General features: G+C 57.1%; 1 protein-coding gene across 17 annotated transcripts in view; it reads left to right on the top strand.

Moving 5' to 3' along the window:
* The window catches only part of PTPRF (protein tyrosine phosphatase receptor type F), an 87,866-nt gene extending 72,558 nt beyond the window's left edge, over positions 1 to 15,308 (top strand). For 12 of the 17 annotated variants that reach the window (XM_053896373.1, XM_053896340.1, XM_053896342.1 and 9 more), the window contains 14 exons: positions 1,784 to 1,899; positions 5,608 to 5,640; positions 6,441 to 6,538; positions 9,408 to 9,531; positions 9,701 to 9,876; positions 10,600 to 10,719; positions 11,001 to 11,155; positions 11,237 to 11,522; positions 11,603 to 11,781; positions 12,000 to 12,126; positions 12,337 to 12,462; positions 12,740 to 12,894; positions 12,984 to 13,119; positions 13,548 to 15,308. In XM_053896373.1, coding sequence (XP_053752348.1) covers positions 1,784 to 1,899; positions 5,608 to 5,640; positions 6,441 to 6,538; positions 9,408 to 9,531; positions 9,701 to 9,876; positions 10,600 to 10,719; positions 11,001 to 11,155; positions 11,237 to 11,522; positions 11,603 to 11,781; positions 12,000 to 12,126; positions 12,337 to 12,462; positions 12,740 to 12,894; positions 12,984 to 13,119; positions 13,548 to 13,616 — 1,900 coding nt within the window. In that variant the 3' untranslated portion in view covers positions 13,617 to 15,308. The remainder of the gene's footprint in view (positions 1 to 1,783; positions 1,900 to 5,607; positions 5,641 to 6,440; positions 6,539 to 9,407; positions 9,532 to 9,700; positions 9,877 to 10,599; positions 10,720 to 11,000; positions 11,156 to 11,236; positions 11,523 to 11,602; positions 11,782 to 11,999; positions 12,127 to 12,336; positions 12,463 to 12,739; positions 12,895 to 12,983; positions 13,120 to 13,547) is intronic. The other 5 variants (XM_053896350.1, XM_053896377.1, XM_053896361.1 and 2 more) reach the window with 1 other exon arrangement.
* Positions 15,309 to 15,608: the final 300 nt, after the last annotated feature.

The following is a 15,608-nucleotide window of genomic DNA, read 5'->3' as shown; positions in this document are numbered from 1 at the left end:
GACAGACAAACGCCTGGCTAACCAGTCTGGTCCCATTCCCAACATTGTCACGGAACTGATGCAGTTCGCTTGGCTGGCCGGGGCTGTGCCCCCTCCATTCTGCAGCTTTCCCACTCGTGCCCATCAGGCTGCTGTCATTGCGTCCTTCAAGACTCCCTTCCAGGGGCTCTCAGTTGAGAGAGTTTGCCACTCTTGATCGTGGGGTTGTGAGTTTAAGCCCCATGTTGAGCATAGAGCTTACTTTAAAAAAAAAAAAAAAAGACTCCCTTCCCGGCTCTGGTGCCCACAAGGCTGTCCCAGGTCCCTACTTCTGCCCTTCATTGGGCACATCACTAGGCCTGTGTTTCAGCAGCCACCACACTGCTGAGCCCATAAGGCTCGTTCACGAACGTTTGTCAGTGAGCACACATCGGTTTGTATGTCTGAACACGTCTCCACATAGGAGTTCCTGTGCTCTGTGTCCCATCTCTCCCCTGTCCCTGACCTGGTCCGAGGGCCTCCTTCCTGAAGAGTTCATTCCTTCCTCCCAGGGTGAATAGGGACAGGCTTTCCTGGTCCAGGGCATGGAGACTAGTGGGGGGTGGACCCTGAGGAGTGTCCTTTCCATCCCGTCTGGGTCCTGGTGTCTGTTAGGAGAGCCAACCCCCTGCCTGTGAAGGCCGTATAGGTGCCGTAAACAGGTCCCTCAGCATCTCCCCATGTCGTGAGAGGGCCTGAGTGCTTGGTGGAAACAATGACCGTTCCTCTCTTCTGTCCTTGCCTGTCTTTCGGGACCTAGTAAACAAGAAAGGTAGGACTCGTTCCTTCTCTCTTCACACGCCTCCCCATTCACTCCTTATCCCTGTGCACATTTTGGGCCCAGCAGGGAGGGGCGGTGCTTTGACCGGAAGCCTCCTGGCCTATGCTTGTCTGGTCGGCTCAGCAGGCTCTGGGGTGGGCTCTGTCACTGTCTCGACTTGTACGCTGCACAGGGGATGCCCCTTCCCCAGGGCACAAGCATAGTGCAGACTTTAGTGCTTCCCCGGAGTGCACAGACTGACTCCGAGCTCACCAGAGCCTTCTACCAGCAACCAGTTCTCTAAGATTACCTGAGTGCTGCAGGAGACCTATGTGCAGAGAGCACTGGCTGCAGGGCAGGGGGACGTGTGTGTTTCTACACACTCGTTCACACTTATGCAAACACCCGCGTGCACATAGCGGGAGCAGCCCCTGGATGCTTGTCAGCAGCTAGACCCCGTGGTCTGTCTCTGACCCTGTCCCTGTAGACGGGGGAACTGAGGCCGATGAGGGAGGACTCCGCCCAGCTAGGGTGACGCCTTCCCCGTCCTTCCCCTGGTGCTCTGGACATTTACCCTGATACCGAGAGACAGACATCCGGGGCCCAGCTCTCTGTGATGTTTGTGTATCGTACGTGTTGTTTGCATGTTTACTCCTGGTGGCTCCTGCTGCCTCAGCTGTGGTGGCCTTGGGGACAGCAGCCACTGCCCAGTGGTGACCTCCCCCCTCTTGGAAGGTGCCACCAGCCTTTGCAACCCCTTTCCCCCTCGCTGCACTGGCCCTCTGTCCACTCTCCAGTCCTTCTGTGTCCCCACCCGCCCCACCCTGTGTTCTCCATGTTAAAGCTGCTCTGCCACTGGCTCCCCTGCGCTCAGAGACCCCAGGGTGGGGCAGTGGGAGGGACCAAGCCGGACACACAGGGGCTCTGCCACAGCCAACCATGCCGTCCATCTCTGTCCTCCACCTGGACCTCAAGTTCTCACCAATCATCCTTCTGCCTCTTCAGGAAGAGGACCCACTCGCCATCGTCCAAGGACGAGCAGTCAATCGGGCTGAAGGACTCCCTGCTGGCCCACTCCTCAGATCCCGTGGAGATGCGACGGCTCAACTACCAGACGCCAGGTAGGGCGGCTCCTCCAGCCCACCTGCCCCCCAGCCCGGGCCTGCAGGTGCTGGAGTCTCTACCAAGAGACTCTAGCCTCATGCCCCCATTTCCTATCCCTGTTTCTTCTTTCTGCCCCTCTTCTTGAACCCATTCACTTCACTGAAGTGACAGAAGCTTCTATATCCAACAGCTACTCAGGTCCTGCCTTACCTTGGGTCAGGCCTCCAAATATAGGCTAAGGATCCTCACATAGCCCACATCCCAGCCACAAGGTGGCCAGCCTCTGCACCTGCACTTTGTCTCCTCTGCCCCAAAGAGGGGTGTGTTGGTAGGAAATGCCCCATCAGTCATTTGGGGTAGGATAGGGTACCTAGATTTACGGTGTGAGCACAGGGACCCCACATAGGGCTTTATATCTGCCTTCCTTCTCCAGCCACTTACGCATGGCTCTCTTGTCTCCTCTTTCTAAGGTGTCACTCCCTCCCTGTGCCCCAGTAGATGCAGCTCAGACCCGTCCCCTAGAAGCTTCCCAACCTGCCCCAGCCCCCACATAGGCCTGGGGGTCTCCCCTGGCTCCCAGAACCTCTCTGATTCTTCCACTATGACTCCTCTTACACTGGGCTAGAATTGCCTCAATGACAATCCAAGCTCTGTGGGACCATGAACTGTGTCTTGTTCATTGTCATCCCTTGTACTGTGCACACAGTGGTCTCTAATTGGGTACCTGTAAAATGGACACACAGACAACTGAGTTGAGTGAGTGAACTAACATACATACAGGGCTTGTGTATATGTGAGCTAGTTAAATCGGTGCATATTAACGTACTGCAAAACTTAATGGCTTGAAAAAATAATTATGTGTTACCCCTCATAGTTTTTGTGAATTAGAAATTCAGATAAGAGTATAGCAGGAACAGCTTGTCTCTATTCCAGAATGTCTGGGCCCTCACCTGGAAAACTTGGAGTCTGAGAGCTAGAATCATTTAAAGCAAAGGTCAGCAAATAAATAAATAAAAACTTTAAAAAGGTGGGGGGCGGGGAATGGTGCGCCTGGGTGACTCAGTCAGTTAAGCGTCTGCCTTCAGCTCAGGTCATGATCTCACGGTTTGTGGGTTTGAGCCCCACATCGGGCTCTCTGCTGTCGACGCAGAGCCCACTTCAGATCCTCTGTTCCCCTTTCTCTCTGCTCCTCCCCTGCTCGTGCTCACACTGTCTCTCTCTCAAAATAAATAAATACAAACTTAAAGCAAAGGTTAGCAAACTTTGGCCCATGACCAAATATGGTCCATTACCTGTTTTTGCAAATAAAGTTTTATTGGAACACAGCCACACTCATTCATTTATGAATTATGTATGGCTACGTTCACGCTACAAAGGTAAAGCTAAGTAGCATCTACCATACATCCACAAAGCCAAGAATATTTACTGTCTGGCTTTTATGGAAAAGTTTCCTGTCCTCTGAATTCTGAAGACTCAGTGTTGGTGCGAGAGTCAGCCATGAGCCCACCTGGGGTTGTCATCTGTGACGACCACACGCGGCCTCTTTCTGTGGCCTGGGCTCCCTCAACACCATGGTGACTGAGTTCCAAAGTCCTGCGTCCTGAGAGCAAGTGAACCGGGTGGCCTAGTGGGCTGTTGTGACCCAGCAGAATCATATCTGTGAGGAATCCATGCTCCAGGATGCCAGGGGGCCTGCAGGGCAGAGAAGCCCCCTCTGAGAGGGGTTGCTGAGCCATGTGGGCGTGAGTCAAGCAAATGGGAGGGAGCTCCCTTCGTTGGAAATAGTCCTGCGGAGTCAGCATACGGACACTGGGTGTCCTGCCTCATTGGAGTTGAGGTATTGAAAGCCCACGGATGAGACTGGAGGGTACGCAGAGGTCTATCACAAAGGAACCTGAGCGCCAGGCTCAGGGGTTTGGACTGCATCAGGAGAGCACCAGGGAGGCATTAGACGTTTTCAGCAGGGGAGCGACAGAGTCAGAACTGTGATTTGGAAATCTCGCTCTGGCTGCTGTGCGGAAGACAGATTGGAGGAGAGAAATGGGGAGCCTGGAAGGCCCCGGGAGTAAGTGAAAGGTGCATGAGGAGGGTGGCTGTGGGGGTGGAGGGCAGTCTTAGGAAGCGTGAAGTAGATGGCAGGGCTCGGGCTTATGGCTGAACAATGAGGAGGGGGTTCCGGGTGGCAACTGGGCCTGTGGGTCTGGACCTCCACACCCCCGTCCGCCTGAAACCACGGACGTGGGAGGAGGTGCCAAGCGGCCTGCAGTGACCAAAGCCGGAGAACGGAAGGGGGGGGCAGCCAGTAGGAGGTGAAATGTTGAGAAACGATGAATGAAGAGTAGCCAGGGAGATTAAGAAGGAGCAGCCAAGGAGGCAGGGTATGGGAAGAGTGGAGTGTCCCTGAAGCCAAGGCTGGGGATGGCTGTGCACCCAGGAGGACCACTGGCTTTGGCAGTTGGGACTGTGGAGAGAGAGAGCATGGTGGCCGAGTCCTGGGGGCAGAAGCATCTCGGTTGGTTGAGGAGCAGTGAGTGGGGAGTGAGCAGGTGGAGAGACCCCTTCCAGAGGCCAGGGTGTGACGGATAGGATGGACAGGACCACAGCAGGAGAGGAGAGAGGTGTGGCTTGAAGAGGGATTTTTCTTTTAACCGATATGGAAATTGCTTACCGGTGATGATCCATCGATGCAGGGGTAAAGGGTACTCAGCTGTGGGACAAGAACCCAGAAGCTGGCTTCAGGCCCCTGGCCCAAGTGGGAGGGGTGTGACATAGCCCAGGGGAGCAGTGTGGCCATGCCTTCCTGCGTTCAGGTCAGCAGAGGACAGGAGGCGGGTGAAGCCGGGGTTCTAGGCTGGTGGGCTCGGTTTTCTCCACAATGAGAAGAAAGTGGTCAGAACAGCAGGGAAGGCATGGCCTGGGTGTGGGCACTGAGCAGATATGCCCAGGAGGACTGCTGAGCAGCTAGGAGCCCAGGGCCCTGATCCTGAGTCACTGTGGCTGCAGAGATCTGGGAGGAAAGGAGGGATAAAAACGAAGTGTGTAGATGTGGTAAAGGCCAAGTGCAGAGGATGAGGGCGTTCAGAAGGGACTGTGGAATGGGGCCGGCCATGAGCCCCCAGAGATGCAGAGCTCAAGGAAATGGGGCTGCCAGTGGGGAGAGGCATCTCTGTGGACACGGTGGTCCCCAGAGTGTTGAGAGAACCAGGAATCAGAAGGGACAGAGGGACCAGGGGCATGGCAAGTTTTCTTAGTGTTTTTTGTTTTTTTTACTTGAGTGAACTTTTTTTTTACTCCTATAATTTAGTCTTTATTCTGAAAAGTTTTCATACCCACAGAATATATAGTTGTTTCCTGCACCTCCTCGTGCAGACTTACCCTGTCATTTCTGGCCATACATGCCTCCTCTCTCAATACGAAAGCAGCACGCTCCCCTTTCTCCTCCCCATCTGAAAATAGCCAAGGTCAGGTTTTGATACCAGTGGGGATGAGGGTTGGTTGGATAGGATTCAGTCTTAAAAAGGGGCCCCCAAGGCTGTCCAGACCCCCGGGTGTTGGGAGCGCTCCGCTCTGGGTGGGAGATGGGTCTGTGTCCCCGGGAGGCAGCAGGGGCCCGTGGTGGGGCCTGCCCACCCCCCTCAGCCCCTCCACGTGTCCCCTGTAACCAGAGAAGGTCGATGGGCTCTCTTCTCGTGCCCCGCTATCTTTTGTGTTTTCTTTCTCTGCAGGTTCCAGTGTCCCCAGTTGCCCGAATATCTCAAGTTAGTTTTCCAAGTTCCGGGGGCTACTCTGGCTTCTGTGTGTTTCCTTCAACTTTTTCTCACCCCGTCGCCTCCACCGTCCTTCCTTAGATTCTTTCCCTTCTCTCCTCTCTTCTTCTCCCCTTCTCCACCTCTCTCCCCAGCTCCCTCCAGTCCTGTCTTCCCTACCTCTGGCCCCGGCCCTGTCTCTCTGCCTCTGTAGCCTCCAGTCCCAGTCTGACCCCCTTCTGGGTGCCTCTCCTGTCTCCACATCTCCCTCCTCATCTCTGCCTCTCTCTCTAGATTCTTCTGGGTCATTCTGCCATGTCTCTGTACTTTGCGTCCACTCCATCCACACGCTCAGTGTGGAGACGATGACGTCACCCAGTCTCCCACAGTGACTGGCGCCAGTGAGGGGCAGGAGGGCTGTGCACAAGCCGGGCCTGTGGGGCAGGTGTGCAGCTGCGCCACCCCCCAACCTGGGCTTCCAGCCCCAGCCCAGGAGGAAGGATGCCTGGCATCCCTGAGAACCCGCCGGGCAAGGCCCTGGTGCCCCCACTCAGCGCCGTGTCCCGCACACATGCCCTGCGCACATGCCCACACGTGCTCTCAGCACACACACTCCCCTCTGTCCTCTCCCACCTTCTGGCCGCTGTGTGCTCCACCATCCTGTCGCCGCATGTGCTGCCGTCTCCATGCCACCAGTGCCGAGTGCTCCATGGTCACACATGTTCACGTGTGCACATACATGGATTGGGGCTGTCTCCACCACCCCGCACAGGCCTCACGCTGACTCTGCCTTTATGTGCCTCCGCCCCCAGGTATGCGAGACCACCCGCCCATCCCCATCACTGACCTGGCAGACAACATTGAGCGCCTCAAAGCCAACGATGGCCTCAAGTTCTCCCAGGAGTATGAGGTGAGACGTCCGTACCCCCTGCCATGTGCCTGCTCCAGGCCTAGCCCCGTGCCAGCTCCTGCCCTGCCTCGGGCCCCAGCTGTGGGTGGGCGGCTCCAGGCTTCCCCAGAGTACAGATTGGAGGGATCAGCAGTGGCAAGTAGGGAATTCAGCTCTTTGGGTGCCAGGCCTGGCTGAGGCCCTTTTAAGCACCCTAAGTCTGGACACTCAGACACGTGCCCACATGCTAACAGAAGCAGAGGGCCGTGCGCGCACGCGCGCGCGCGCACACACACACACACACACACACACACACACACACGTAGTAATAGCTCATTTATCAAGAGGTTACCTCAGGCCAGACCAGACTGGGCAATTTTCATGTGCCCTCTCATCCTGTTTTCCTCGAAGTATGAAATGGTACCGTTATTATCCCATCTTACAGATGAGGAAGCTGAAGCGCAGAGAAGGGAAGTGACTTGCCCGAGGTCAAGTAGCTGATGTGTAGTGGAGCCGGCAGTCAGACCCAGGCCTGCCTGACAGCCTGTGTCCTGCTCACGCACACCCTCACGTGTGTTCTCAGAGCCGCACAGGTCACAGAGTGGACAGCTGGGTGACTCGAGGCTCGCCGCTCAGGCTGCACAAACCTTCCTGCTCACAGCCCTCCACATACTCTGTTCACTCTGGTTCACTCTGTTCGCTCCTAGCTGCTGGGGCCCCGACTTCAGCTTCTGGGGTCTGAGGGCTTCCAGGCAGCCCAGCTGGTCGGGGGCTGGGGGAAGGATTTGCTAGAGAAGGAGACGATAAAGGAGAGCCTCCCCTCCTCTAAGGAGCACAGACAGAGGTGTCGTTCTGCCTCGTCGGGTCCTGTCCCGCTGTTGCCCCTGCTCCTGGCACAGGCCTGGCCCAGGACTCACCCTCGATCAATGATGAATGGATAGGTGATTGATGGGCTGGCTCAGCCCAGCCGGCAAGTCTGCTCCCTCTAGTCAGACGTCCGCCCTCGGCTGTGCGTGGTACCCTGGGGTCCCAGGATTCCCCTTGTGAGGGCTGTGGGCCAGGTTTCCACAGAGGAAATTGAGCTTGGCAGGCAAATTGCTGAACGTGTCTGCTGCGAGGAGAGCATACCGCCTCTACCTGTAGAGCACCCACTGCAGCCTGCTTTGCGATAAGTCCCTGCTGCAAAGGTACCAAGATTGATGAATCATGCTCCCTGTTCTTGACCTGGCCAGGAGGGCCTTCCATAGTCTCTGCCCACACTCATCCAGTCCCGTGTCCCACACCGGCCCTTCCTTGCCACGAGACTCTGCATCTCACTGTCTAGGCTCACGGTGTTCCCCCTCGCGCCTTCTGCCCACTTCTCGAGTGTGAGCTTTCCCTCCTCCTCCAGGAAGCCTTCTCTGCCTGCCTAGGCCTGCTGTGGGCTTTCCCTCAGCCCGAATCCCATAGCCCTGTCACCTTTGTCGGTCAGTCAGTCCGTCAGTCATTACGCGCTGTCGAGCGCTTACCCGTGCTGAATACTGGGAACATGGATACAAATGCCTCAGGCAGCTCAACCGGTGGGGGAGACAAGCTCAGACAGATAGTCGACATTGAATATGACAGTATACCCTAGTATTAAATATGACAGAATGTGCAGAGAAAGTAGGCTGACGGCACCGAGGCAGGCTGAGGGGTGGGGTGGGCAAGAATGTCTCAAAGAAACAGTGCCTGCTGTCGTGTGGAGAGTAGTAGGCTGGCGCCAAAACATGGCGGGCATCGTGGGCTCTGCTGGGAACTTTGGATCGTATCCTTCTGTAAAAGGGGGATAATAATAGAGCCTGCTTCATAGGAGGCTTACGTGAGGGAATACATGCAAAGTGCTTAGAACAGTGCCAGGCACACGGTGAGTTCTCACGGAGACTCAGCTGTTACGGTCATTATCGTCTGTGGGGATTTGGAGCCGTGGAAGGCATTGGAGCAGGAAATGGATAATCAGATCTGCATTTTCTGAGGATTGTTCTGGCTCCAGGACAGAGTAAGTCAGAGTGGGGCAGAAGCAAAGAGGGAAATACCCGAGTCTAGGCTGCAGTGGCCTGGCTGAGGCCAGTGGCAGCAGGTGGAAGAGAGCCACGGGGGCGGGGTAGCACAAGGGCACAGTGACTGAGGGGACGGGCACGGAGGGGTTTTTGAGGATGGCTTGAGGGTTCTGGCCAGGGTTTGGGGGTAAAGGGGTGAAGGTGCCTTTGACCGAGATGGTGTTCCAGTGGCAGAGCCGGGCATAGAGGGAAGCTGATGAGCTCCGCTTGGCAAGGGTTGAGATGGCAGGGCCTGGGGGACCCCCAGGTGGCTGCTGGCCACTCACTTCAGCTTGGGAGCTCGGGGAGCCCAGGCTGCAGCCGGGGTAGTGGGCAGCTCCAGATTGTGCGTGCAAGATCCCACGGGCAAAGGAGGGCCCCCCGCAAGGTTTCAGAGTGCAAAGGCCTGGGAGTGAACCCCGAGGAGCACTGTGCCCTGCCTGCAGGAAGGAGAGCTGGACAGGGTGGTGCAGCAGGTGCCCAGAGGCCCCAACGATGTCGGGGACTGCATGGCTGGCTACCATTGCTCTCTCTTGGTCTGTACTCATTTCATTAGTTGGGTGCAGGGCTCGAGGGACATTCCTCTGCCTCTGCCCCACCCCGACCACTCTACCAGGCAAGGGGATTTGGTGCCATGGTCAGAAGGGCCTCTGTTCGTCACCTACCTGACAGGTGGTGTGGGAGCCTCTGAGCTCCACAGCTGGGGGCACGGAGCTGGTTGTGGCCTAGGAGGAAAAGCAGCATGTGGCCACCACCTGGCAGTCTGGGTCTTGGGGGCAGTAGGGAGACCTCAGCTCTTACTCTGCTCTACCTGCCTCCTCCACTTCCTACAGTCCATTGACCCTGGACAGCAGTTCACATGGGAGAATTCAAACCTGGAGGTGAACAAGCCCAAGAACCGCTACGCAAATGTCATCGCCTACGACCACTCACGGGTCATCCTTACCTCCATCGATGGTGAGCCAAGGGCAGCGCCCCCTCCCATCCCCTTGCTCTCCTCCTTGCTGGCTGGGGTGACATTCCATCCTGTACGAGAGGCCCGTGAGTCCCAGGGGTGCACCAGGGGATGGTGGGCTGGACGGGGGGCTCTGGGATAATGCTCTCCCATGTCCCTTCGTGCCCATAGGTGTCCCAGGGAGTGACTATATCAACGCCAACTACATCGATGGCTACCGCAAACAGAATGCCTACATTGCCACACAGGGCCCACTGCCTGAGACCATGGGCGATTTCTGGCGGATGGTGTGGGAACAGCGCACGGCCACTGTGGTCATGATGACACGGCTGGAGGAGAAGTCCCGGGTAGGACGGTGCAGGGGCCTGCCAGGAGGTGGGGTGGGAAACACCCAGCCTCCAGGTGACTTCAGGCACCTTTTTCTGTCTCTGTCCAAAGTTCCTCAAGGAACGCACCAAGTGCTGTTGTCTTCTCGGAGTGTTCCCACGTTCCCTAGCTGCTGGGTATTCCTGGGGTATGGCGTGTTCCCTAGTCACCAGCAGGTTCCTAGGATATTAACATGTTGTACCAGATGCTGTCATTCTCCAAGAATGTTAATATGTTCCCCAGTTGCTAGCATGTTCCCGAGATGTTCACATGTTCCCCAGATGCTGGAGTGTTCCTGGGGCATTAACACATCTCCTAAGTTAATTAGTGCAAAGAGCTGCTGTTATCTGCTTTTGCACTGCAAAGCATTGACTGGAACGTAAAATTTACAGAGCTTGAAAATGGCGCATAAACCTTATGGGTAAATTTGGCAGAAAATGTGCCTGGTGTGATCTGGTCATGAATAAATAATTTTCAATTACGGCCCTCATTCTCCCAGCTCGGGTAGGGATGGCATTGTAGCACGAGAACCTGATACGGTTTGGTGAGAGGGTGGCACAATAGATCTGAGAGGTCAGGGCGGGGGGGCCTTGCAGCCAAGTAAGCTAGACCTCCCACCCTTCTTTGCCCCTGGGGCCCCTGCCAGTCTGAGCCTTTGGGCAACTCTGAGCACCCTTGCACCTGCCCCACTTGTCCCCCTGTAGGTGAAGTGCGACCAGTACTGGCCAGCCCGGGGCACCGAGACCTACGGCCTCATTCAGGTGTCCCTGCTGGACACAGTGGAGCTGGCCACATACACCGTACGCACCTTTGCACTCCACAAGGTATGGCCCTGCCCTGGTACTCGTTCCCCACCCGGGCCCTACCAGACAGCAGCGTGAGCTAAGCGTGCTGGGGACGGGCGAGCGGGAACTCAGTGCTGGAAGCCGGGGCTTAGAGGTGTGCGAGTGCCCCGTGGCAGCCAAGGCTGCGGGTGGGATGAATGCAAAGAGCGCCTCGAGCTCCTTCACTCCGCCCCGCATGGCTTCTGAGTCCGGTGAGAGCAGCAGGTCTGGCCTCAGCATACTCCCCCTGTGACATCACCTGCCCCCACTTTTCTTCCCAGAGTGGCTCCAGTGAGAAGCGGGAGCTGCGTCAGTTCCAATTCATGGCCTGGCCAGACCACGGGGTTCCCGAGTACCCGACCCCCATCCTGGCCTTCCTGCGGCGGGTCAAGGCCTGCAACCCACTCGATGCAGGGCCCATGGTGGTGCACTGCAGGTGAGGGGGTAGAGTGCCACCAGAGGGGTGGGGTGGGAGGTGGGGTGGACCTCTGCCCCAAGCCGAGCCCGTGTCCTGCAGCGCGGGCGTGGGCCGCACGGGCTGCTTCATCGTTATCGATGCCATGCTGGAGCGGATGAAGCATGAGAAGACGGTCGACATCTATGGCCATGTGACATGCATGCGATCGCAGCGGAACTATATGGTGCAGACAGAGGACCAGTATGTGTTCATCCACGAGGCGCTGCTGGAAGCCGCCACGTGCGGACACACGGAGGTGCCTGCCCGCAGCCTGTATGCCCACATCCAGAAGCTGGGCCAAGTGCCTCCCGGGGAGAGTGTGACCGCTATGGAGCTCGAGTTCAAGGTGGGCGCAGGGGCCTGGACTGGGTCATGGGGATGATCTCCCCAGAAGGCCAGGCCTGACCAGCCCCTTCCTCTGTCTAGTTGCTGGCCAGCTCCAAGGCCCACACATCCCGCTTCATTAGCGCCAACCTCCCCTGCAACAAGTTCAAGAACCGCCTGGTGAACATCATGCCCTATGAATTGACCCGCGTGTGTCTGCAGCCCATCCGTGGTGTGGAAGGCTCTGACTACATCAATGCCAGCTTCTTGGATGGCTATAGGTCAGCATGCCCGTGACTGCACACCACGCCCCACGGGTGCACAGGCCTGCAGCTGGCTAGCTGGAGGCCCAGCAGAGTAGGGCCGGGCCAGAAGATCAGAGTGGGCTTCCTGGAGGAGGGGTAGTCAATCTGGGCAGGGCTTCAAGGGACTAGACAGTCTGAGGGAGACTCGAGGGGCGGCAGCCCCTCCGGCATGTCCGGTCTTGTGTCCACTGCAGACAGCAGAAGGCCTACATCGCCACGCAGGGGCCTCTGGCAGAGAGCACCGAGGACTTCTGGCGCATGTTATGGGAGCACAACTCCACCATCATCGTCATGCTGACGAGGCTTCGGGAGATGGGCAGGGTGAGCCCACCACCCTACCCCCACCCCAGGGCCCTTGCCATGCCTGGGAGCACGCCGGCCACGTCTTCACCCCTCCCTCCTTTCACACCCAGGCCCTCGGACCCCTTCCTCACCACCTGAGGTGCCCTACCTCAGAGTTCTCTGAAACCCGGGGCTCTCCTCCCTGACTCCTCCCTGCCTGATCATGGGGGCTGGGTCCTTTGTCCACAGGAGAAATGCCACCAGTATTGGCCAGCAGAGCGCTCTGCTCGCTACCAGTACTTTGTTGTTGACCCAATGGCTGAGTACAACATGCCCCAGTATATCCTGCGTGAGTTCAAGGTCACGGATGCCCGGGTAAGTGTGGAGAGGGGAGCGTGTACCTTTGCGTGAAAGCATGTCTACGACATTTCCCGAGCACACGTGGGGTGGTGGCTGCCTGCATGGCGCCCTGGCTCAGGCTGCAGGAGTCTGAGGTGAGGGCGCAGGTGTGTGTGAATGCATTTCCCAGGGTGGCTTCAGGTGTCGTAATTTCACGGGTACACACCCTGTGTCATTGTCCTGCCCTCCTGGCCTGGTGGGGCTGCAGCGTGGGGAACAAGCGACGTACTTGTTCCCTACCCGCCTCTCCCAGGATGGGCAGTCGAGGACGATCCGGCAGTTCCAGTTCACAGACTGGCCCGAGCAGGGCGTGCCCAAGACGGGTGAGGGCTTCATTGACTTCATCGGGCAGGTGCACAAGACCAAGGAGCAGTTCGGGCAGGACGGGCCCATCACGGTGCATTGCAGGTCGGGCTGACCCCGTGGAGGGCTGGGGGAGGGGGGGTGACTGTGGGCCTGGTGGGCGGGATCCCTGATCCAGTGCTGTCCCTGAGCAGTGCCGGTGTGGGCCGCACTGGGGTGTTCATCACTCTGAGCATCGTCCTGGAGCGGATGCGCTATGAGGGCGTGGTCGACATGTTCCAGACCGTGAAGACCCTACGCACACAGCGCCCGGCCATGGTGCAGACGGAGGTAGGCGGGCCCACTGGCCGGTGCACAGGCCAGGCTCCTCACATGTACACGCCGCCAGCATTTACCATTACCTGCTCGGCCTGAGGTGCCGGAGTAGGATGAGTGGAACCCGCTTCTCATTCAGCAGCTCTGCACTGAGCACTAGCAGAGTGCCGGGTTTCCGGCGAGGGTTGGACCAGAGTCCTTATGGAGTGCACGCTCTAGGAGCAGATAAACTTGATGGAGGTGGCTGTGGGGGCTGGGGGAGCAGGTAAGTATGGGGCACCGGGGGAGAAAGATGAGCCTTCGGAGGCTCCTCCAGGCTCTCTGGACACGGCTTGGGGCAGATGTCTGTGTCTAGCACCTGCTTGTGGCCCACCAGCTACAGTGTGAGTGCCCTTGGCAGCGTGTCGGGAGTCTCCACTCATACCAGTCCCCTGTTCCGGCAGGACCAGTACCAGCTGTGCTATCGTGCGGCCCTGGAGTACCTTGGCAGCTTTGACCACTATGCAACGTAACTACCGCTCCCCTCTCCTCCGCCGCCCCTGCCTGGGGCTCCGGAGGGGACTCAGCTCCTCTGAGCCATACCGACCATCGTCTAGCCCTCCTGCACGGATGCTGTTGCTGGCAGAGCACAGCCCACTGGGGTCACAGCGTTTCAGGAACATTGCCACACCAAATGGAGAGCCCAGACCACCCCTGGGCGAGTGGGTGGGCCGGCAGGCAGGTGCCGTGGCCCGTCTCTGTCCACCAGGCCCGCCCGGAGCCTGCTTCGAGCTCTCTGTTCCGCTGCCGCCGCGTTTCTCATGCTTCTTTTCATGGGGTGGGGATGGAGACAAAGTCTCCTTTTTTATACGTTAAGTGGGGTAGACTGAGGGATTCTAGCCTCTTCCCTCTGATTTTCCTTTTGCAAATCCTTAACTGCAGAATGGGCCGCTGTGGGGGTTGGGGTTCAGTTTGTTTTCTTTTCTGAGTTCGTTTTGGATCTTCTTTCTGTATGAGTCTTGCTGCTGAAGGACAGAACATGCCTTCCTCTGCGTGGAGCTGGGGCCACCAGCCTAAGTGCGGGCCCAGCCGTGGGCCTGGGAGGCATCACCGGTCCAGCTGCTCTTCCGGCTGTTCAGACAAGATCCTGTTTCAGCCAAATGCAGGGAAACACAATTCTTTTTTTGAGTTTTGTTTTGTTTTTCCTTCAGAGCCTTATTTTAGGCCCCACAGACAGTGGTGGGCGGGGAGGAGATAGGAAACACTCATCCCCAGTTGTCTATTCCCGTGTGTGTGTGTAACATTCACAGCCCAGAACCACAGACGTGTCTCGGGGAGCCTGGCAAGGCGTTCCTCATCACCATCGTGTTTGCAAAGGTTAAAAAAAAACACAAAGAAAAAAAAAAAACAAAAAAAATCCAAAAAAAAACCAAAAAAAAAAAAAAAACCCACCAAGAAAAACACAGAGTCATCCCCCTGGCCTCTGCTTCAAAACCCCAAGAGGGGAGGCAGCTCTGTGTTCCTGGGCTTCCCAGGGGAGCTGCCAGACTGACCTCTGGGCCCACAGAGCCTTGCTTTTGTCCCCAGCATTGCGGGTACGGCGTGGTGTTGGTAAGCTGTGGATCTGGCCATGGGGCCAAGGTGACTGACACAGGTCAGGGTGTGTACCACGCCCCGCACACCTCAGGGCCGAGCAGGGGCACAGCTGGCCCTTCAGGTCCAGGCCAGTGGGCCTGGTAGCACATGTCTGTCCTCAGAGCAGGGCCAGATGATTTCTCTCCCTGGTTTGCAGCTGTTTTCAAAGCCCCTGAGAATCGCTCTTTTCCACTCCTTCAAGATGCCCTCCTAAACCAATGTGGCAAGACTACTGGACTTCTCTCAATGGTACTATACTCGATCCTTATTATCTTGGCTTGCTGAGGGGCAGGGAGAGGGCCTCTTCCTCTGGGCAGCACTATCTAGGTAGGTAAGTGGGGGCGGGGAAGGGTGCATAGCTGTTTTAGCTGAGGGATGTGGAGCACATGTCCCCAGATCTAGCTAGGCTCAGTCAAGATCAACAATCCAGGGTTGGTAATGTTGGATGAAACATTCATTTTTACCTTGTGGATGCTAGTGCTGTAGAGTCCACTGTTGTACACAGTCTGTTTTCTATTTGTTAAGAAAACTACAGCATCATTGCATAATTCTTGATGGTAATAAATTTGAATAATCAGATTTCTTACAAACCGGGCCTCCGTCTCAGCTCTTTCTGGAACCGAAGAGTGGGCTCTGTGAGTTCAATACCTAGGGGTACATTCTGGAGATTTCCTGCTCCTAAGGAGACAGTGAGCTGTCCTGAGTATTTGCGGCAGTCGGGCTCCCAGCGTGGCTGCCCACTTTCAGAAAGGAACATTACAAACCCTGAAAACCAGATGCCAGTGTGTTGTCAAGGGCACCCCACATGGGACCCAGCTCCCCAGGCAGACAGCAGACCCTTTGCCTCTCCTCACCCTCAGGATGTTCTGGGCCATCATGTTTGGGACCCC

Source organism: Panthera pardus, unplaced genomic scaffold, assembly GCF_024362965.1.
Source record: "Panthera pardus isolate Hobbes unplaced genomic scaffold, ASM2436296v1 HiC_scaffold_11, whole genome shotgun sequence".
Classification (NCBI taxonomy): domain Eukaryota; kingdom Metazoa; phylum Chordata; class Mammalia; order Carnivora; family Felidae; genus Panthera; species Panthera pardus.
The sequence above is the reverse complement of the archived record's forward strand: the minus strand, read 5'-3'. Positions and strand labels throughout refer to the sequence as shown.